Source organism: Rousettus aegyptiacus, unplaced genomic scaffold, assembly GCF_014176215.1.
Source record: "Rousettus aegyptiacus isolate mRouAeg1 unplaced genomic scaffold, mRouAeg1.p scaffold_m13_p_2, whole genome shotgun sequence".
In the NCBI taxonomy this organism is placed as follows: Eukaryota; Metazoa; Chordata; class Mammalia; order Chiroptera; family Pteropodidae; genus Rousettus; species Rousettus aegyptiacus.
The window spans coordinates 123,693,959-123,717,131 of record NW_023416295.1 but is presented as its reverse complement, the minus strand read 5'-3'; the positions used below and the strand labels follow the sequence as shown (position 1 = coordinate 123,717,131).

General features: G+C 32.8%; 1 protein-coding gene across 4 annotated transcripts in view; it reads left to right on the top strand.

Moving 5' to 3' along the window:
- The window catches only part of SLC16A7 (solute carrier family 16 member 7), an 85,149-nt gene extending 67,825 nt beyond the window's left edge, over positions 1–17,324 (top strand). For 3 of the 4 annotated variants that reach the window (XM_036237118.1, XM_016165316.2, XM_016165313.2), the window contains 3 exons: positions 4,711–4,854; positions 7,853–8,665; positions 11,758–12,026. In XM_036237118.1, the coding sequence (XP_036093011.1) occupies positions 4,711–4,854; positions 7,853–8,665; positions 11,758–12,026 (1,226 nt within the window). Of the gene's footprint in view, positions 1–4,710; positions 4,855–7,852; positions 8,666–11,757 lie in introns of all 4 variants that reach the window. The other variant, XM_016165317.2, reaches the window with a different exon arrangement.
- Positions 17,325–23,173: the final 5,849 nt, after the last annotated feature.

Genomic DNA, 23,173 nt, shown 5'->3' with positions numbered 1-23,173 from the left:
CACAGTGAAAAGCAGACTCTTGTAAGGAATTCAAAAAAAGAAACAGAAGAAAATGGATGCATAGTTGTTCGCCAAGAGAATTAACCAAGGGAGGACTTGTTTAAATATTTGTTATTATTGCTTTCCTGAAATAAGCAGTGAATACTAATCGCTATTACTCAATAGTACTTTATAATATACTAGAACTTATGAAAAAGGTGCACAAAGAATACTAGTACATTCTCTTGGTATTATGTTCCTTGCATTCAAAACACACACAGCCATATACAGATACATCTATAGCTACACTATATATACATTATACTGTAGTAGATTGTGGTAAGGATGTTGGGGTAAGTGGACCTTATAACTTTAGTTAGGAATTTTGTTTGCTTAAAACATCTTTACTCATAAACCAAGGTACTTTTAAAGACAAGAGTTAAGATGAATGGTGATCATATACACATATCTAAAATGACCTTTAATATGGCATATATGTTGTATTATTTGTTTATTTGTGGTTTAGATAAAAAGAGAAAGGAACTTAGTAGATTAAATATTCTCATAAAACTTTGTCTTCTCTTAAATATTGATATCATACCAATTAAGTGATGGTAGCATCATATGACAATTCTAAATAAGCTTAGAAAACAATTTAATCTAAATTTAAAATAATTACTATCTACTATGTGAAAAAAATGATCTTTCATGCCTAAGTAAATTATAAATATGAATAAAATTACACTCCTCTCTTCTAAGAGTTGAAGCTCTAATGATTAATGCAAATATGCAAATAAATATACCACAAGGTAGAATATTATTGCTATCTTAAGAAAAATAGGAACAACGTAGTATAGCAGTTAAAAGCTTGGGGGATTACATTGGACAGATGGGTTCACGGAATGCATTATGGCAGTGTTATTTAAACCTAATTCTGAAGAATATGATGGTGGAAAGAATATAAAATTTCATAGAACTTTATGCAATATTCTATGTACAATAAAAATTATGAGGGAAAACTATCCATGAACAGAAACATTTTAGCATAATTTGGAAATGGTCATATTATTTATTAGTTACCTAAGACAGATGCGTTCTGAATTATACATCCATATTTCAAAAATCCTGTTGGGATTAAACTATTCTAACATTTAATTGTGTAGAACAAATGGGGAAAAATGTCAGAATCACTTTTTAATATTCTATAGTTAGATCACACTGAGATAATTATTTGAAACTAAGTAAACTTTCAAGCTTAATTAGAGGAAAAGAAAGTGTTTAGTACATGTTAACTACTTTTTAGTGTGAGATGGTATTAACAGATTTTATGAAATTTTTAGTAGAATTGAATTTTTTCTATTATTATATTAGTTGGAAGATTCACAAAAGGTGCAAAGCAGTATCAGGGGAGAAAAAAGCACATGGGGCAAAGTACAAAGGAAACTAGTCACAAACTTCCAAGGGTCTTCTCCCAGTGGAATCACAAAGGATGGGCTTAATTCTTTTAGCAATTAGTTGTGTCAGATTGTGTGGAGTGTTGTCTAACCAGGAAGCTCTTTAGAGACTCACAGCTAAGGTTTCTGTTGTGTTTCTGGTCACATAGACATTCTCTGTCTGGCATGTACCAAAATTCCAAACTCCCAGAAAGAAAGCAGATATTTAGCATAAACACATTGTAAAAACAGTTTAGGCATGATGAGCCCACTCTTATCAGTTAGGGGATGGCGAGAACACTTCTGAAATCTAAGTTCCCGGATACCGGCCAAGAGCCAAACTTGCAAGGAGGCCTTTCTATGGATGGTAATCTTAGCCCTTGCAGTGCTGACACTTTTCTGCATTACAGTTAAAAATACAAGTTTTGTAATCAGATAACCCTGGACTCATATCCACATTCTACCCCTTATACTGATGTGATCTTAAATAAGTTATCTAAACACTTGGCACACCCCTGTTTTATCAACTGTCAACAGCTTTAATTAAGTAATTATATCGTCGGATTGCCATGAAAATCACATGCAATGATGCACATATAATTCTTAGCACACTGCCTGCAGAAAGTAATGCCTCAATAAATGTTGAATAATAATAGTACATGTGACAGCTACTTTCACAGATCTTAGAATAGAATGTATGAATAAGATTCAAGCAAATAAAAAGGAGAGTAAGTGTTTTGTTTTTGTGTGTTACCAACTATAAGTCCAACAGTTTTAAGAGTGGGCAAACTGTTAATTTGTAAGAACCCACGGAAGCTTCCTTGGCAGAATACATAATCTTTTGCTAAGTGTTGTGGAGCCACACACAAAAAAACAGAATTAGCTTTTAGAAGACAAAGAAGTAACTGAAATATGGGTGACAGTATTGGGATCCTTACACTGCTCTGTGATAAAGCTGTCCTTTACAACTCCATAGCTAGCATGAACATGGCCATTATACTTGACACCAAAAATTCTTAGATTGGAAAATAGGATCAAAATAAATTAGAGGGTAGATTGTCTGATTTAGATACATTCTGATACTTTCGGGAATTTTTCAGAAATACAACATTATTCTTGCACATCATTTTTTTAAAACTGCTTGACAAGCAAATAGAACAAAGAATTTTGATGAACTGTAACTGCTCTGCTTAGATGTGGGCTCAGCTATAACTCTCAGCAGGTAGAGAATTTTCTTTTTTCACATAACTAATGATTAAACATCATGATTACTTTGAAAACACATGCTGAGTAAAAACTTCTGAAAAGATTGAATAAATAAATAAATGAATGAATGAATGAATGAGCTCAGAATATGATTAGGCCAAAAAGGGACACCTGTGAAGCCAGCTCATGTTTAGTAAAAATCTCATTTGATAAGGATTTATTTTTTTTTGAAATTTTATGTCTTGTTAATACAGTAAATCGAACTGCTTATAGGATGGGGAGGAGTAATGGATGGTGTTGTGTTTTACACCTAATATTAGATGCCTCTTCAAGATAATATTAAGTATTTAGAGATTCTTTATAAAATAAGCACATTTTATTTTATATCATAATTTTAATTTTGATCAACATTACAAAGTAGAAATATTTTATGATATTTTATAAGTATTTAATATTAAAGGGTAAGAAGCTTTGATTATTTCTGAATAATCACTTATAAAAGTATATCTTTTTTTAGACTAGAAAAAAGATTATAGATGAATCGTGTAGCTATATCCTTTATGAAGATATCATTTAACTAAAGTATATAACTTAAAATATTTTTTAAAATTAGAACTTTGACTGCATCTCGACTCATCCCAATGTAGATGTTATCAAAGCCTCCTCAAAAAAACAAACAAAAAACTAAATGCTAACACCTCTAGAAATTTTTAGTAGCTACCCTAATTAATCACAATAATGGAAGAAAGCCTCAATGTGGTTATCCTAATCTATAGATATAATTACTTTCCATACACTACAATTTTAGTTGTGATGCATAGCCTATCTTCCATTTTCAGTTTACGTATTTTGGACAGACACATTTATAAAATATAGTAGTCAGTTAATTCATTTGTTAGTTATCCAGGCACCACATAGAAAATACTGTATGTAATATCTATGATACTGAGAAGAGATTGTTGTAATTAATCAAAATAATCAGTAAATATTTAGAACTTTAATTATCAAAAGAGCTTTTCTAGATGTAAACAGATTGTTTTAATCATTTTAATCATTTATGAATATTTTATATGAACATATGCATTGGAAAAGATACATTAAATATATTAAAGCATTTCAAAAACTTCTTCCCATTCAGTATCTGGCTCTTCTAAATTAGTTGAATCTAAATCCTCAATGTTCATATTTCACACAGAAGTTGTTCTCTTCACTGATGAGGATGTGTATTTTAATTGAGAGATCCACCATTTTCTCTGGTAATTCCATCTAAACTACTGCATCCATTCTGTAAATTTGAGGTTAGTGCTTTCTTGACCTTACCAGAATGTATCAACTGACTATTTTCAGACAATGAGAATTTCATATTGTTTTTTCAAATGGGCCTCAAATGGTTTGATTGAAATGGGAGATATTGCCATTGTCCAGCCAAACCACAGAAATAACAACCAAATTCAGCTCGCATAGACAATGATAGCTACATTACTACCTATGACTGCCACCTGATGAAGAGCTTGTTAAGAGACCATCAAGAGTGAGACATCTTTATTTCTAATATAAGAAGAAATGGAAACAACTGGTGCCTTAGAATCAGAGAAATATAATAATAAAGAAAAATCATAAAAGAAAAAAATGTTTCATAATAAAAAAATTTGAATTCTAGTTAAGGGCATGTATGTGTATTTGTGCGCACACACATTATTCTAAAAAATAAAATTCTAACACACAAGTCATTTATATAATCCTTTAATTTTTGTTACATAAAGTTACCTGCACTTGAGATATTTAGACAGTTTGGCTATGCCTTGTTGAAAAACTTTTCCATCAAAAGTTGAATGGACATAATAAACTATCTGTTAAATACTTCTAATTTATTATTTTACATGAATATATATATATATGTATGTATATGCACATACATATATATTTAAAAGTAACCAGTCAAACTGATTGGAAAGTATCAAAAAGTCTTCATTATATTCTATGTGAACTACTATTTTTTTTTGATCATTAAGATCAAACATTAAATACCAAATGTTTAAAATAAATAAATGACCCAGCAACTAAATATTTCTTCATCTCCTCTCTACTGCAGGTCCCATAAGCAGTGTTTTGGTGAATAAGTATGGTAGCCGGCCTGTGGTGATGGTAGGAGGTGTGTTATGCTGCTTGGGAATGGTCTCTGCCTCTTTCAGTACCAGCGTATTAGAGCTTTACCTCACTATTGGATTCATTGGAGGTAAGTTTTGTTTTCAGCTTATCTTCTTAACACTGAGGTTGTTTGTAAAACTCTGTAAGAAGGATGAACAATGGAATGTTTTTATTGTTTTCGTTGGGTTTCCTTTCTATATCAGATGCAACCTTAAATTATTTTCATCTAGTACATTGAAATACTAGCTATGGAATGTTCAGTCAAACTCATTTCAAAAAATGGAAAAAAATGAGTTATCAGATATGTAATGTGCAATGATATAAATGTCAAAAACAAAACAGCTTTGGTCTGTTTTTGCTGTTTTAGCCTTTATCCTTTGACCAGTTATGATGGTTTTATGGACACTCTGTGACATAGAAATAGCTTCATTTTTAAAAATTTATTTTCTGTTACTTATTGCTCTTTGGAGTATCTGACATATCACTTTTAATAGGTTAAAAATGGTGGCAAAAAGATATTTTCCAGATGCACTGATTCAACTTTAACAACAGAATTATCAGTGTCTGCGTTCTGACTAGTGGTAGAACTTGTATTGGTGTCCCTTATTTTCCTTACCTAAAGCATTCTGCTTAAAAGCTTTGTAAGGCACAATTGCCATTAAATGCAAATACTTCAGAAGGACATATTGTCATTTCTCATGCATCATGTCTCTGGACTCAAATTGGCCTGAATATGTACATTTGGAAAACACTATTTTTTATTATCCTCAATAATAAATTGAATCAAACAAATCTCTATTCAGTTTTAAGAAAAATTAGACTTCAAAATATAGTTTGAATCATTTTCTTATGCCCACAGATAAAAAGGCAAATATATTTTTCTTTATTTCAGTTTTAGATCAGTCTAACCTTGTACTTATGTATCAATTAATGAAAAAAAAAAATTAGACATATTAAAGCCTGCAGTCATAGTAATGTTACAATCTTTACCTATTGACAACTCTATTTTTGATATGGTTGAAACACCTTTTGTTAATGAGAGTCATATTATATCTAAGAATTGTCATAGTGGAGAGAATGCCCTTTCCTTTATGCAGAAATACTACATATTGAATTTAACTATAAAGTCAGCCTGGGCCTACAAGTAGATGTATTAGGAAAAAGATGATTTTGATATCACTGTACCAAAACTATCAACAGCATTATATATTATTCCAACTTCAGTTTCATTCCTTTAAGTATTGAAGGCTTTGGCACTTCTAGAGTCAACCATTAAATACACTTTTAAGGGATTTATATTAAGTCATTATTAGCCAATACTTCTTGGTATCTGAAATCAGATGGGTCTTGTTTTTAAACCTGACTCAGTACATATTAGCTGTGTGATCATGGATAAATTAACCTCTTTATGCCTCAGTCTCTTTGTCTTTAAAATGGGGAAAATGATAGCTCCTCTGGGAGTCATTGGAATGATTAATAGAAAAAATTAATATATAGTACTTAACAGAGTGTCCAACATTTTGTTAATTTTAGATAAATGTTAGCAAATAATAATGATCACAGTGTCATTGTGTAACATCTTATAGTTCTAGAATTTAGTTGATTTTTGTTGAGGGAATTAAAGCTTAAGAAGTCTAAATGTTTTGCCTAGTAGGTAAGTAGTTGGGACAGACTTAGGTCTTTTGATTTCAAATCTCATATATGTTTTGCCATGCCAGAATAGGAATTAGATGGCTGACATCTCCTAAGGAGAACTTGGATTAACATCTGAAGGAAAAATTCCAGCTGATAGAACCGGGTGGAAGGAGCGGGGATAGAAGATAAAGAAACTTAAAACGCAATTTCGAAACACAATTCAAAACACAATTCCTGAGTTTTAATTTTGGTTCTTCTACTTACCAGTTGCTAACCATAGGCTAGTCAGTTTTTCTTTATTTTTAAGTTGGCTCTAATTATACTTATTCTGTATGTCTCATAGGTATAACTGAGGTAGAATCAGAGATCATACTGCCTCTCCAAAGCATGTTCTTGGTTCTTTATAGTCAGCTTCTAGGGACCCTCCTAATCATAGAAAATACTCATATTAAATGTTTGCTTATAAGTACTTGTACTCAGAACTGAATGTCCTAGAATCTAAATACTTAATTGCTTTACAATACTGTCTCAGTTTACATAAATTGGTAAATGCAAAAGAATTCCTACTTCTATAGCACCTAAAATAATATAGAATAAGATCTAGGCTAAAGAGGAAAGAGAAGTAGTTTATATAATTCAATTTTATGTACTTTTTAAACAAACTTATTCATTACTATTGCTAAATAGTACCTTGGCAAACTATAAGAAGTAACCCATTTTTCAAAAGCTATACTTAGCACTGCCAAGGATTTCCCTAAACAGTGTGAACTTTTGACTTCTATAAACACGAATCTTTAATCTCTCAAATAAGAATATGTTTTAAGCCAAAAAATTATTTTTTTTATTTAACACATATGTGCATCTATATCATGAAATGTGGAATGTGAGGGACGTAGACTATGAAATTAATGGCATGAATTTATCACTTTTTTTTTTATCATTTGCATGGTTTTGAAGAAATATCTCTGGGGAGACCTAAGATTGTTTATAAGCGACAAAGTTTTTAGCCTAGTCAACTCTGAAAAGAAAGTATTAACAGTTTAAATGCAGACTTTCCCCACAAGGAAAAGAATCTAATTATATATATATATATATGAACATATATATATGTAAATAGAGATTAATGTATCTGTGAAATTAAGTGATTGTAATTAAGAAATAGTAACTTTGTCCTAGCTGCAATCTATTCTCTAATTATTGAAATATCAGTAATTCTTGGTTTTGTTTTTGTATTTTAATCAAAGCAATATAAAACTGTCACACATATCGAGTGTCCAAAACCTTTTGTTTATGTGCTGTCCTACTGATATCTATAATTAACAAAAATCACTACCTGCTGTTACATTTATGTTCTGTCTTGCTCACTTAAATGTATATTTTGAAGAGTAATTTCTTTTGAGAGTGGCATAATGTGTTTGTGTTTTTCTTTTCTTTTCTTTTTTTTTTTTCAGGTTTAGGTCTTGCCTTCAACCTGCAACCTGCCTTAACAATCATTGGCAAATACTTCTATAAGAAACGACCCTTGGCGAATGGACTCGCCATGGCAGGAAGTCCTGTTTTTTTAAGTACTTTAGCTCCTTTCAATCAGTTTCTTTATAATACTTATGGCTGGAAAGGAAGCTTCTTGATTTTGGGGGCTATACTCTTGAATTCCTGTGTGGCTGGGGCCCTCATGAGACCCATTGGACCTGAACAAACTAAGTCCAAAAATAAGATTAGTGAAAGAGCACTTCAGCCAGGTGTGAAGAAAAGCCGCAAGAAGAAATCAATACGGGAAATAATTAATAAGTATTTAGATTTCTCCCTTTTCAAGCATAGGGGATTTTTGATATATTTATCTGGAAATGTCATTATGTTTCTAGGGTTTTTTGCCCCCATTATTTTTCTGGCTCCATATGCTAAAGACAGAGGGATTGATGAGTATTCTGCAGCTCTCCTGCTGTCTATCATGGCTTTTGTTGATATGTTTGCTAGGCCTGCTGGAGGTTTTATTGCAAACTCCTCAATTGTTCGACCCCGCATCCAGTACTTTTTCAGTTTTGCAATTATGTTCACCGGAGTGTGTCATCTCTTGTGCCCACTGGCAGAGGACTACACAAGTCTGGTGATTTATGCTGTATTTTTTGGCCTTGGGTTTGGCAGTGTTAGCAGTGTTCTCTTTGAAACTCTCATGGACCTCGTTGGTGCTCAAAGATTTTCCAGTGCTGTGGGACTCGTCACAGTAGTAGAGTGTTGCCCAGTTCTTCTTGGCCCTCCTCTTGCTGGTAAGAATATTTCTCAAGTAAAGCAAAAAGTATAAAAGTATAAAATTGATAGCCATTAACTGAGACTTTGTAGTATATAATATGGTTTGTAATAGCGAATACTAATAGCCTGAAAGACTATGGGCGTGTTAATTTTAGGTTTTATTATTTATTTTTAAACTTTATAATTAGTTGATTTTAGACCTAAATTTGTTTCAGAGCCTGAACCTATGAATTTAAGAATTTAAGTTTGATCATTAGTAGCATAATTTTCAGGTTTTTACCTTTATCAGTTGTTTCATGCTTTTAAAAATATCATAAAAATAAAATGACATTTTTTATTTTATCATTGGTGAATAAATTTATCTTCTGTTTACATTAAAATGAGTCCAAAATTTTAAAATAATTCTCTCAAAAGTTCAGGATCTATTTTCTTATTGGAGTACATTGGTTATATTAATATGGAACTTGTTCCATGCCTAAGATAGGAATACTTTTATAATATCACTGATAGGAATATCTATATACTTATGGAATGTAAGAATAAAGGGAGATCATTTAAGGTCATTTTTTTGATCACATACTTACATTCACTATTTATAAATTATAAAGACTACCTTTAAATTTTAAGATCTGAAATTTTTTCATTGATGCCTACAAAGTATCTGTGCTAAATAACCCAGGAAGGAGACTAAGTAAAGACACATGTGTAAGTTCATTTTTGAAACTAAGACTCTTTAGTCTTAAATGTTATAAATATTAATACTCTGTGGGCCAGTCTTTTCCAGTAATCACTGTATTCTAAACAGCTATTCATTTAGACTCCTGGCCTGCCCCCTAGTGGTCACAGTAACTGCCAGGCTAAATGTAAATTTATAAATTATTTCCTGTATGACATTAAAGAACCATTTTTAAAGTGGAAAAATTCATGTTTGTTTTTCACTTGATCAGGAATGAGTTGTGTAGTTGTTGACTTTTTGTTCACCATGGCTGTCCTGTTAACTAGCATAATTTTCAAAAAGAGCAAAAGCCAGTAGGTCTTATTTATCAGCCAACTTATTTCATTATATAAGTACAATGGGCCTATCTTTCCACGCAGAAGTAGTTTTACCGAATAGGTTTTAGAAGTCTGTTCGTTAACATTAAAATTCTTGATATCAACAGGGAAATTTATATTTCACCACACATGGTGGGATGAAAAAATATCATCTCAGGTCATGGACTTAGTGGGTAGGCTCTATAGATGAAAATGAAAAAATCAGAATTGGCTATTTCTACTTGTGCTGAGAACTTGTATTAGTAATACTTATACCAATTTTAGTATCCTTCAATGCTTATTGTATTAATATTGCCAAATTATTGTACCAGTGGTGACAATGGCAGTAATTGATTTGCAGCTCCCTGGTGAAGCTCTCAGACTTTAGCCATAACATACCTATTTTTTTATTTTGTTTTATTTCTGCCTCCTATTACCCCTGACACTCCATGACTTTTAGACAGCTTCTTCTCTACAGCATTTGGTATCTCATAGAGTGGTGTCCAGCACATTGTAGGTACTCACTAAATACTTTTGAATGAAGGAGTATCGTTGAAGTTACTTCTTAAACAATCGCTGCTTCTCCTATTACTCTTGTTAGTAGAACAGTGAAAGATAGGGAGAGCATGATTTTTATTTTAATTTTTTTTCAAACTGTCACTGCTGCACTTACAAAGAACTGAGCTCTAGTTACGGAAATCATATATAGTTTCTCAATGATGATGAAAAACTCCCAAAACATTTAGAAAGTATGTTGATATGGCAGCCTAAAGTGACAATAACTCTGATGGGGCAATAGAACAAATATTTATTACTTAGAAGATATAACAATCATTCAATGAATAGAAATATTTGACTTAAGGTGAGAATGAAAAATTAAGTTATACAGTTTTTGTTATGCTTATGTATGTGTCATACTTAAATAATCTTATTTCACCATTTACCTAATGTTTAAAACAGGTAACTTTGTTCAAATAGATTTTACAAGTAGCTAAATGTAATACTGAGCCACTGACTAGATTTTAGTTATAATAATAAAGATTATGAATAAACAAATAGGTCTATGTCAGAACCACCTGGGATACACATATGATAAACAAGATATATTTGTATACACTAAATTTTGTTGATAATAATTATTGTTAATAGTTAAATGCCTGTATAAGCAAGACTGAAAACTGAAATATTTTATAAAGTCAGTAAACTGTCAGATTATATGATGTCAGGCTAATTTTTAATGTTTTAATAATCAAATGGAATAAATATTTTCTTTCTGATTAGTTTGGTCTTAATAATTTAGATTCAGGTAAAGTAAAAAATAAAATAAAATAAAAAACAGTGATTGGCCCAAAAAGTGACATAACACTTAACCAGGTTTAAGGAGGTTTGATGAGGCTATTTTGCAGTGCAGTTAAGAATGTGAGATTCAGACAGACCTTAGTTAGAGTCTAGATTCTGTCACTCAGAATGCCTCTCTTACTATGGTCAGATTGCTTCGCCGTGCTCTTGTAGGATTAGATGAGATATTGCAAATAAAGTGTTTAGCCTAGTGCTGAAAATAGAAAAGGCATTTAGTAAACATTATGCTCTGTCAAGAACTTTAAAAAGCCTTTGGGTCTTTCCTAAAGAATGTAGTGTTTCTTTCTTTATTGAAAAGATAGGAAGCACGGAAATGAAGCAGTCTCAATGTATATATTGTAAACAGATAAATGTATCTATTTCTACATGTACGGATATAAAAAATGTACCTCACACATGTATGTATTTATGACTATATATCCAAAAACATATATATACTTTGTCTTGCTTGTACATTTTTATTGAGGGGTGGTAATAATTTTCAAGGATTTTACTGTACTGGTAATATAATGCTGCATGTGCCCATCCATACGTGCCTTTCTTTATTTACATATATAGATGTCATAATCTGGAATAATTTTTTCTTTGTTAAAGTCTCATTTAATATTAACTTAAATAAGAAATAAGTACATACTTTGTAGAAGAACTTATTTGAAAATTTTATCATTTATGGCTTTTTTATTGTGCTATCTTAAAAAAATGCTTTTTTGTCTCTTAGGTAAATTGGTGGATGAAACTGGAGAATATAAATACATGTATTTGGCCTGTGGAGTTATTGTGCTCCTAGCAGGAGTGTGGCTGCTCATTGGCAATGTTATAAACTATAGATTGCTTGCAAAGGAAAAGAAGTTGGAAGGAGCAAGGAGGAGAATACATAAGCTTGAGTCCAGAGAATCTGAATCTTTAACCAAATCTAAACACTCTGGTGGTAGTGGCAAAAGTAAGAGATCAAGGAATAATCACTCAGAAAGAGAAACTAATATATAACAAGAATCCCATCTCTGATTTCAGTGTTTATGACTTCCTTAGGAGCACTTCTTTAAATAAAAAAAAAAATATTGGAGAATTTTTAGTTGAAATAAGGTGTTACAATTAAGGATGAAGATGAGATTTTTCTCAATGGCAGATTTAAAATGTTTTCTTTTAAGAAATTTTTTTGGAAGTTAAATTTTGAGATTATGCATATAAAGAATTCATGCAATGGGTTTATTTCTATACAGGACTCTGGTTGTGGCAGCTAAAAAATAATTTTAAAGTCCTCCAGTGACTTCCAGTTTTCATTATAGAGATCTGAATTTCAAACCCCTGGTGTAAGTAGTTATAAGAATTATGTTTAATCCTATTAGAGTATGCTCTCCATATTTCATTTTTATTTGCTATTAAAGTGTGAATTGGAATTAAAGAAAAATCAATTTCCCCACACATGCATGTATGCGCGTGCAGGCACATGTGCACACATATATACATACACATACATGGCATCTGGAGAACAAAAGATAAGTTCAAAAAAATACATGAAAAAAATGTATTATATCAGTATACTACTTTTACAATGTGGATTTTAAAGATAAGGACATGAGTGAAAATGAGGTGATCTTGATTTGAAAATAAAACTTTAAAAAGCATCTGAAAATATAAAATAAAATTTAAGAAAAGAAGAAAATCCATTTTTAACCATTATTTCTAAGCACTATTAGATTTGATTAATCCACACACATGATTTCTTTGAGAAGACTATCAGTACTTAGTGCTAGAGACTAGAACCCTCAAATAATTTTCAGAATTTTTACCTAATATGTAAATTAAATTAAAAGCCTAAATAGCTCCAAGCAATGAGGTATGGCTATTGATTTTAAAAAGGATTTTTGTTAGTAATCTATAAAGTAATAACCAGGGATTTTTTTTTTTAAGACCAGAATTCTATCAGACTCATTTTCATATTGAGACATCAAAGTGGAATCAACTGGAATTCCAGTAGACAGGCTTATAAACAGGCCAAACTCCAATTTTTCCCAACACATAGTGGTGATTAGGAGGTTACTCTTATGAGTAATCTCTCTAGGTAAGGTTGACTTAGAGTGGGAGATGCTTTTAATGAGCCCTGTAAACATTCTCATTTACCTCCCTTCCTCAAAATGTGAAAGCAAAAAGTAGAAATCACAAATTGGCTTTTTACTAAGCTACTGAAAATGCTCGACATCATAGGAATGGTAGCACTTGAAAATTCTGCCTTCTACTGATAGGATTTCTAACTGCCTGTGAACATAACTAAACCAAGAGACTGTTAAAAGAGGCTTCTAGAACTAGAAGTTGTGTGTGACTTGGTATATTCTTGTGATACGAAGCAAGAAGCTTTCAATGCTGCAACCCAGGTTACTTTAGCAGTTTCTCATTTTCATATCTATGTGAAAACATCTGGGACTCTGAATCACTCTTTAATATAGAGGCATATGATAGTTGTGTGCTTTCAGAACTATTAAATATCATTTTGACTGATAAAGGGCTTTTAAATGAGAAAGATATATGGCTAATGTAAATATTTACATCTACCAATCTGAAGTTTAAATTATGATTATGGTTACTAAAAAACATTTAGTGTTTGCATCGAAGCAATGCCACTCTTTAGATGTCTAAAGGAATTTGCCATTTTTTTTTTTTTATTGCAGTTGAGGCAAGAGATATTCTTATTTGATGTAAGATTGTACCTGGATACTAAGCTTTTGTGATAGTTAATATTAAGGATTTGATTTGTAAAATTTATGCACTGTTTAAGCAAGTGGCTCATATTTAGGAAGCTATATAAAATTTCATATTCATTTACATTCACTTTTTGCATATGAAGAAGTATTTGGATTTCTAAAATATTAAGTAAAACAATATGTGCCAATACCATATGTAAATCAATCATGTGGCATTGTATGGCTGTTTTTAATTTAATTTCACCCAATCTTGAATCTGGAACAAGCTATTTTCATATTATCAGTGCTTTTGTCTGTAATTCTTAACTTGTCATAAGAAATTCAATACCATAAATCGTGTAGTAGCTCTTCAATCTTAAACATTCCACCCAAAATGTGTTGAATACATTTAAGTTAATATAGATATGAGACTCCTGGGAGGAAAAACAGCACAGTAATGATGGGGGGATTTTAGGTCTAAGGCTATAGTTCTTTTGATCACCTGCTGATAGAGATATGCTGGTGGGTGCATTCCAGTGGCTTTCTTCATGAAAGGGGATTTATTTACATACGGATGAATTTCTGGTCAAAAACAGTTTGTATTTATTTCATTGCTCTTTGGCCATTTTCATTATCTTTTAATTTCTAACACTGATTATATTGTTAAAAAAGAAAGGGAAGGGAAATTACATATTCAAAGCACATGATATGATATATAAAGTCATGCCTGGCAGCAGCCTGCACAGAGTCACAAATATGCACACATACATTTCTGTAAATAAATGTTGAAAATTAAGTCAGAACATACTTAAAACAGTGACTTCAACTCACAAACAGGATTCACGATTGTTCCAGGGTAAAATAAATTTTTCTGTTCATTCTTCCCACTCCCTTGAATTTTTTAGAACATATGTTGTTTTAACAGAATTATTCAAAGATTGAGAAGAGAGTATCAACAGAACATTCATTATTATATAATCACATAAATGGAGGAGGAAACATGATTGGCTTCTGTGTCTGTACCAATTAGTGCGGAACATATATATTCCCTTAGGGAACTATAGGTTTTAGATGTTCAAGATATAAAGCAAAATCAGAGAACACCATCAAGATCCTTTTTGAGTCCTCTTCCTCCATCATGAAATTTTACAGAAGGAAGGTTATCATAAACCAAAGTACCAAAATAATTCACGATCAAAGTAATTCAAGTTTATTTGGCCATTTATGATAACTGAGCACCCCATGTTTTTCACCATTTAACCTTAAATATGCCTTCTAATTTATAAATAGAATATTAGGTATAGACTTGTCCTGACCTATTCACACCTTCTTTCTCGATTCTTTTTGGGTCTAATCAGCACACATTTAAGAGGCAGTGAGTCAGGATCTAGTGTACTTCATGTCAAAAGACTCAATGTTTTCTCAATATAAATTCACATGATTCGTAAGTTTCATTTTCTTATTACCAAGTTCCAACCACCCTGTCTCACAACTCATGTCACTTTTTTAGGGTTTTGATTTCTACATATCCATTGTGTATGACCTCATGTTTGAGAAATGCACTTAAACCTGAGAGGCCCCATTATCTATAATTATAATGTTTATATAGTCAATATCATAAACTATCAACTGATAATTGAAAAAGGAATAATTTGTTAGCTCATGTCATTTTCTGTAGTTCTGATTTTTCTCTTCTTTGCTATCAGTTGTACACAATAGGTCTTAACACTTTACATGGTCCTACAATGTGGTTTATTTTGGTCTCTGTTCCCATCATTTTCACCTAATTTGATTTATATACATTTCATGGAAGAATTATTGTAGCAGTATTAAGAATCATAATTTTAGATCTAGACCTTAAGAGGAAAAGTTGTATTAGAAAAAGAATTTTTGACTTTAGTAGACCATATGGGAATTTTTTATGCTGAATTATTTCTTCCATCTCAATCCCATGCTGCTTTACCCCACCCCTTCCTTTTTACCTATATTAAAAATATATATCTTTTTCTTTTCATAGTTTTTCATGATGTCTAGCTCAACTTCTCTTGCAAATTATGAGAATTTTTACTATAGAATTATGGACATCTTTAACCTAATTAGGGACATTTTTACCATAGAATTTTTGTTTCCTCGGAGGGCTCAGTTTACTTTCCCTAGTTACACAATCCCATAAAGTCTTCATATATACTTCTTAGTAAAGTGCATAATATTCAGTATTTCACTAAGTTATTATTCAGTGATTAAAAATCCATTATCTTTCAGCAGGTATTTTCCTTCACATGGTAAAATGAGCTTTTTGTTTCTCTTTTAAATTCAAATATGACAAAATAAGCTAGAGAAGCTCTGTATGAAAACACTGGTACTCAACACTCTGTTAAGGTTGGTTAAAAGTTATGGTCAGATGAACGAAAATGGACTTCTTACCTCATATGAATGTCAGAGTGAAATTTTACAACATTCTAAGGCTTTCATTCTAGGTTTGTTGTTTTTTATGTGCATCTAAAAAGATTTTTAACTTAGAACCATTCAGATAGCTTGTTTGTTAGAGTACAAATTTCTGATAGACTATTTAATCAACTTTATTTTTCTACTACATGCTATTCTAAGCAAAGTATGAATATTTCTGGATTTAGTGAGAAAGGACGTGAACCGTGTGAACCGTAGTGCTTATTTTCTAAGCATTATATGTAATTTTGATTTGTATTCTATTTTGTTTTGAATATATTTACATATCAAAGATATATTTGATTAGTTTGTTTATCTTCTCAGCTCTCTAAATTGAAACCAAATGTTGAATTCATCTGTGAGAGCATATATTATGTCAGCAGTTTTGAATATACTTTAAAATTCATCTCTTTCTTACTAGACTGTGAGCTCCTTGAGGGCAAGGATGTTATCTTAATTACACTAATAACTTCAATGCCTAACAAAATGCTAGGCACAAAATAATTCCTTTATGAAATAAATTTATGTATCTAGATTATTAAATGAATACTACAGTATTGTATGATGCAAGATGAATGTATATTAGAAGAATTGTCTGGCAAATTTTCAACTTAAGATGTAGAAAGTAAACACCTGTAGCATTTTATCTTAAAATTGCTAGTCTATTTTGAAGATCTTATTTTATTTTTTTTGTCAGTAAACATTCTATGCAAATGCTGAATTATGCAGCAGCTAAACTTCATGGTACATATTAACTAGTTTTATTTTCTTTACAAAATCAGAAGTGCTCTATTTAGGATTACTGAAGACAAATGTTGACAATCATTTTATTGACCAAAGGTGCTACTTATTTTTCAGTATTTACCTTGATATTAACTGCTCTTGTTTGATGAGATTTATTTCTTTTTCTTTTTTTTTTTTTTTCTCAGGTGGTGGGGGGAGGATTGCTAAAAAATTAGAATATAATTTTTGTTTGAAATATGCAATTTATCACTAAATCTTTTTTGTATTCTATTATTGTATTCGAATTATTCTTTCTTACTGCTCACTAATTTTTATTGTATGCCTACGCTGTTTCTTAAAAAAAAAAAAAAAAGCATATATATTTATATACTATGCAAAAAAAAATTGTATTGCTTATTGAATTGAAATTAATGATAAATGTCCATGTTAATCTTTTGAAATGAAATCTACACTTTTTTAAAATTAAAGATGATTTGTGTGACATTGATTAATAAAATCAAGTAAGTTTTAAATGTACAATTCGGCAGTGTGTTGTATATATTTTGCATTGCGTGTTCATCACCCAGAGATAGGTTTGCTTTCATCATCAAATATTTGACCCCTATTGCCCCTATCTACCTACCCCACACCCCCTTCCCTCTGGTAACCACTTATCCACTATTCGTGTTCATGAGTCTCTATTTGTTTGCCATGTTTGTTGTTTTCAGTTTTATATCTCACGTATGAGTGAAATCATATTGTTTTCAAGTTTTTCAGTAAGATTTATTTCATTTAGCATGGTTATCTCGAGATCTACCCATGCTATAGCAAATGACAATATTTCATCTTTTCTTTTGGCTGAGTAATATTTTGTTGTGTGTATCTTTTTAAAATTTATTTATTTTAATTAGTTTCAAGTATGCAGTACATTGATTAGACATCTATATAGTTCATATAATGATCCCTCCAATTGCTCCCCCCCCTCACCTGACTCTCCACCTAATCAGTGTATTAATGCTAATTGCATTCTCTATGCCATGCTCCCCATCCCCATGACTATTCGTTGCTACTAATTTGTACTTCTTTAACCCTTTACTCCATCTTTTCCAGGCCCCCATCCCCCCTCCCCTCTGACTGTCACCAAATTGTCCACTATATTTGTGAATCTGTTTTTGATTAGTTTGTTCTTTTTATTCCTTAGATTTTGCATATAAGTGAAATCATAACAGTGTTTATCTTTATCCGTCTGACTTTTCCATCCCCTTCCTTTTAGTCTGTGTGTGTCTTTTAATCTGAAGTGAATCTCTTGTGGCAGCATGTAGGGGTCTTGTTTTTTATCCATTCATCCGCTCTATTTTTTAGTTGGAGCACTTAATTTTTTTCTATTTGAGGTACTTATTGATGGGAGTGTAGTAGTTACCATTCTTTATTCCTGTTTTTGATACATGTTTTTTCTTATTAAAGAAGTTCCTCCAACATTTCCTGTAATACTGGTTTGTCTGGGAAGCTCTTTATCTGTCCTGCAACTCTAATAGCTTTGCTGGATAAAGTAGTATTGGTTGTAGATACTGGGTCTTCACCACGTTGAATATTTTGTGCCAAGCCCTTCTGTCTTGTATAGTTTCTTTTGAGAAATCAGCTGTCAGTCTTATGGATGTTCCCTTGTTGGTAACTCTGCTTTTCTCTTGATGCTTTTAAGATTTTTCCTTTGTATTTAACCTTTGGCATTCTAATTATGATGTGTCTTAGTGTAGGCCTCTTTGTATCTCTGGTTTTTGGGGTTCTCTTGGCTTCCTGAGGTTGTATGTCCATTTCCTTCACCAAGTTAGGGAAGTTTTCCATCATTATTTTTCAAATAGCTGTTTAACATCTTGTCTTCCTTCAGGTATGTTGATCAGATGGATATTTTGACCTTTAATAGTCTCCCATGTGTCCTTAAATTATTTCTATTTTCTTGGTATCTTTTTTTCTTGCTATTCAATTGTGTGATCTTGGCTTTTCCATCCTCTAGATAGGGCATTTGATCCCTTTATTCACTCACTTTGTTTATTCTTTTGTTTATTCCATTTAATATACGTCTCATCTCAGATAATGTGTTCTTCATTTCAGACTGGTTCCCTTTTATAATTTTCATTTTTATTTTTATGTTTTTTATCTCTTTGTTGAAGTTCTCACTGAATTTATCTATACTTCCCAAAAGTTCATTGGGCATCTTTGTAACCAGTGTTTTGAACTCTGCATCTGTTAGATTTCTTGACTCCATTATATCTGGATCACTGTTCTCTTCTCTCATATGGTTTCTACTTTTTTGTCTTCTCATTTTGGCTGCCTTTCCATGTCTGTTTCTATGTACTAATCAAAGCTCCTAATTCTTGGTCTTATTACAGTGGGTTTTTGAAGTAGGTGTCCAGTGGCACAGTCCTGAGAGGGGTTCAGCTATAGGCCAAATTTAGCTCAAGCCTCTATCCCTCTGGGACCACCTGTCCAGATTATAAAGCAATCCACAGATGCTGTGCTTACAGTTGCCGCAAAAGGCCTCAACAGAAACTGAGGCCAGCTGGCTCCAATATGAGTCTAGGCGCTGCTCAGCAAGGAGCACCTGATTCACTGAATATATACCTGGATATGGGTTGAGTGGGGTCAGGAATTGGGGGAGGTGGGTTTTCAGGGAATCCTCTGGGCAGAGCGACCTCTGTTATCCAGTTTGATGACATCACGGCTATGGTGGCGCTGTGTCTGCCACTGAGAGAGGGGAGGGATCAACAAGGAACGGAGGATACTGCTGGCACTTCTGTATAGAGCAAGTCTTGCCTTAGCCCTCACTCTGACAATGTCTCCCTGTAAGTCTCTGGTGCCCCCTGCACACAGCCAAATCGGCACTGGTGCTCAGAGTAAGCAGCTCGATCACCGCGAAAATCTGCTTGCAGACAAGGCCCTATTAAGAGGCATCTGCTGCTGTTGCTGCTGCTGCTGCTGCTGCTGTCGCGGCCTCCGTCTCACTCATCCGTTAGAGAATGGGCGGCCTTGGGTTCTCGCCCCATCCTACCTTCTGCCATTGCAGGGTGATTTCTTGGATTTCTCCCTATTTGTCTGGTTTCTTCATCTAGATCCCAGATGAATTTTCCTTGCTGCTTGCTCCTTGTTGCTCCTCACAACTTTGATTTGGTCTCCAGAGGGATGCCATTTTTTTTCCTCCTATACCAGCTTCTTTATCCAATCATCTATAGTAGGGCACTTTGGTTGCTTCCATGTCCTGGCCACTAAATAATGCTGCTATGAACAGCATGTATTTCTTTGCGGATAAATGTTTTCAGGGTTTTTGGGCAAATACCCAGAAGAGGGATTGGATTGCTGGATCATATGGTAATTTAATTCTAGTTTTTTGAGAAATCTCCAGACTGTTTCCCATAGTGACTATACCAATTTTACATTCCCACCAGCGATATATGAGGGTTCCTTTTTGCCCGCAACCTCTATAACACTTATTATTACTTGTCCTGTTGATAACAGCCATTCTAACAGGTGCGATATAGTATCTTATTATAGTTCTGATCTGTATTTTCCCAATAGCTAATAAAGTTGAGCATCTTTTGAAATGAAATCTGTACTACTTTTTTTTCTTTTAAGGACAATTCAATGCTATGCTACACTATGCTAATCAAAAGATAATTTCCAACATCAACTTAAATGTTAGGTCACTACTTTCTGAATGCACATCATTGATTAATGTCAATGGAAGTCAGAAACAGTCAAAATACAAGCCATTCCTAAGAGCTGAAATGATCTACTGTTTATTCTTTAATGAATATACGGTTTAATGGATTTACACAGAAGGAATATACTTAGTTCAAAAAGAGAACATCACCAGCACCACAGAAGTTCCCCTCAAACAACTTCTCAACCTGTTTTCCGTCTTTTAACTTTTTTAAATGGACTTTATTTTTTAGAGCAGTTTTATGTTCACAGCAAAATTAGAAAATACAGAGATTTCTCATATACTCCCTGTTGTACACATACAATTGACACATTGTTATTACCCAAAGCCCATAGTACATGGCAAGATTCACTCTTGGTGTATATTTGGACAAATTTACAATGTCATGTATAGTATCATGTAGAGTAATTTCATTACCTTAAAAAATCCTCTCTGTTCTACATCCTTCCTACATCCCTAACAAGCACTGATATTTTACTGTTCCCATAACCTTGCCTTTTTGGAATGTCATATGTTTGGAATCACGTCCAATGTAGCCTTTTCAATATGGCTTTTTTTCACTTAGTAATATGCACATAAGTTTCCTCCATATCTTTTTGAGATTTAATAGTTTTTTTGTTTGTTTTATTTTTGTTTTTGTTTTTTAAGCACTTAATGATATTCTATTGTCTGGATGTACCACAGTTTATCCATTCATCTACTGGAGGACATCTTGGTTGCATGCAAGTTTTAGCAGTTATGAAAAAGCTGCTATACACATACATGTCAGGTTGAGAGTGGACATAGTTTTCATCTTCTTTGGGTAAATACCAAGAAACGTAATTATTGGCCCAGATGGTAAGAGTATGTTTAGTTTCCTAAGAAACTGTCACATTGTTTTCCAAAGTGGGTTTACAATATACATTCCTACCAGCAGTGACTGAGAGTTTCTGCTGCTCCACACACTCACCAACATTTGTTTTCAGTGTTCCAAATTTGGGCCATTCTAATAGGTGTGTAGTGTATCCCATTGTTTAGTTTGTATTTCCCTGATGACATGATGTGCATTATCTTTCCATATGCTTATTCACCATATGCTTTGGTGATGTATCTGCTAAAGTTTTTGGCTCATTTTTTAATTGGGTTTTTAAATTTCTAATTGTTGAGTTTTAAGAGTTTTTTTTTTTCTTTGCAGATTTCAAATAACAATCCTTTATCATATAAGTTTTTGGCAAATATTTCCTCCCAATCTGTGGCTTATCATGTTATTCTTTTGACTGTGTGTTTGACAGAGTAGAATTTTGTAATTTTAATGAAGTATAGTTTTTAAATTCTTTCATAGTCCACACCTTTAATATTTTATCTAAAAGGTCATCACCAATCCCTAGTTCGTCTAGACTTTCTCCTACGTTATCTTCTATGAGTTTTACAGTTTTGTATTTTGCACTTAGATCTATGATCCATTTTGAGTCCATTTTTGTGGAGAATGTAAGGTCTGAGTCCAGTTTCACTTCTTTATATGTGCATATCCTGTTGTTCCAGCACCATTTATTTACAAGACTCTTCTCTGTGTTACCTTTTCTCCTTTGTCAAAGATTACTTGACTATTTATGTGGGTTTATCTCTGGACTCTCTATTTTGATTTATTGATCTGTTTACTTTTTTATCAATATCACATTGTCTTGATTACAATAGCCTTGTACTATGTCTTAAAGTTCTGTTACCATGTTTTTGATCTCTAGCATTTTTTTCCTTTTCTTAGAATTCTGCGTCTCTGCTTATATTGCCCATTTGTTCATGTATACTATCTACTTGATTCATTAGAGATCTTAACATAGTTGTTTTAAATCCCTGGTCTGATAATTTCCACATCCCTGTCATAAGAGTCTTGTTTTGATACTAGCTTTTCCTCCTCAAACTGTGTGTTTGCATTTTACAAGTATGTCTTATAATTTTTTTTCTTGATTACTAGACATGATATACCGGGTAAAAGGAACAGCTTAATTAAGACTTATTAATGTGGTGGTAAGCAGTGAGGGGAAGGAAAGCTCTTTGCAGTTCTATGACTAGGTCTCAGTCTTTTAGTGAACTTACGTTCTGCACTGTGGGTTTCACATGTGCTTCTCATTCTCCCTTTGCCCCTTTCCTCCTCCATGTGGACAGCTAGAGCCAACTGGAGTTGGGCATTTCTCTTCCCTCAAGTCAATTAGGCTCTGATAAAACCCCAGCAGATTATGCCCTGGTTAAATAGTTTCTTTTGAGGGCAGTCCTTGCTAAGAAGAATAGAATGCTCTGGCATAATTCAAAATGGCACCCCCCCCCCGCCCCTGCCAGAAGCACGAGGGAATTTTTCTTTGATATTCATTGTGAGGCCCTGGTAATGCTCCTGGAGGTAAAATCGAGAAAGTGTAGGGCTCCCCTCTGACTGGGTTCCCTGGAGTTTTTAAGTCTCAGACTTGTCCACACTGAACTCCAGCAGTTTGGTCAATTATAGTCAGGTTTCTTCACCCTGGCACTGATTCCTGTGGAATTTGCTACTCATGAGTTTCTGCTCTTTTAAGCTGTGATTCTCTGTGTTTGCCCATTTCTCCAAT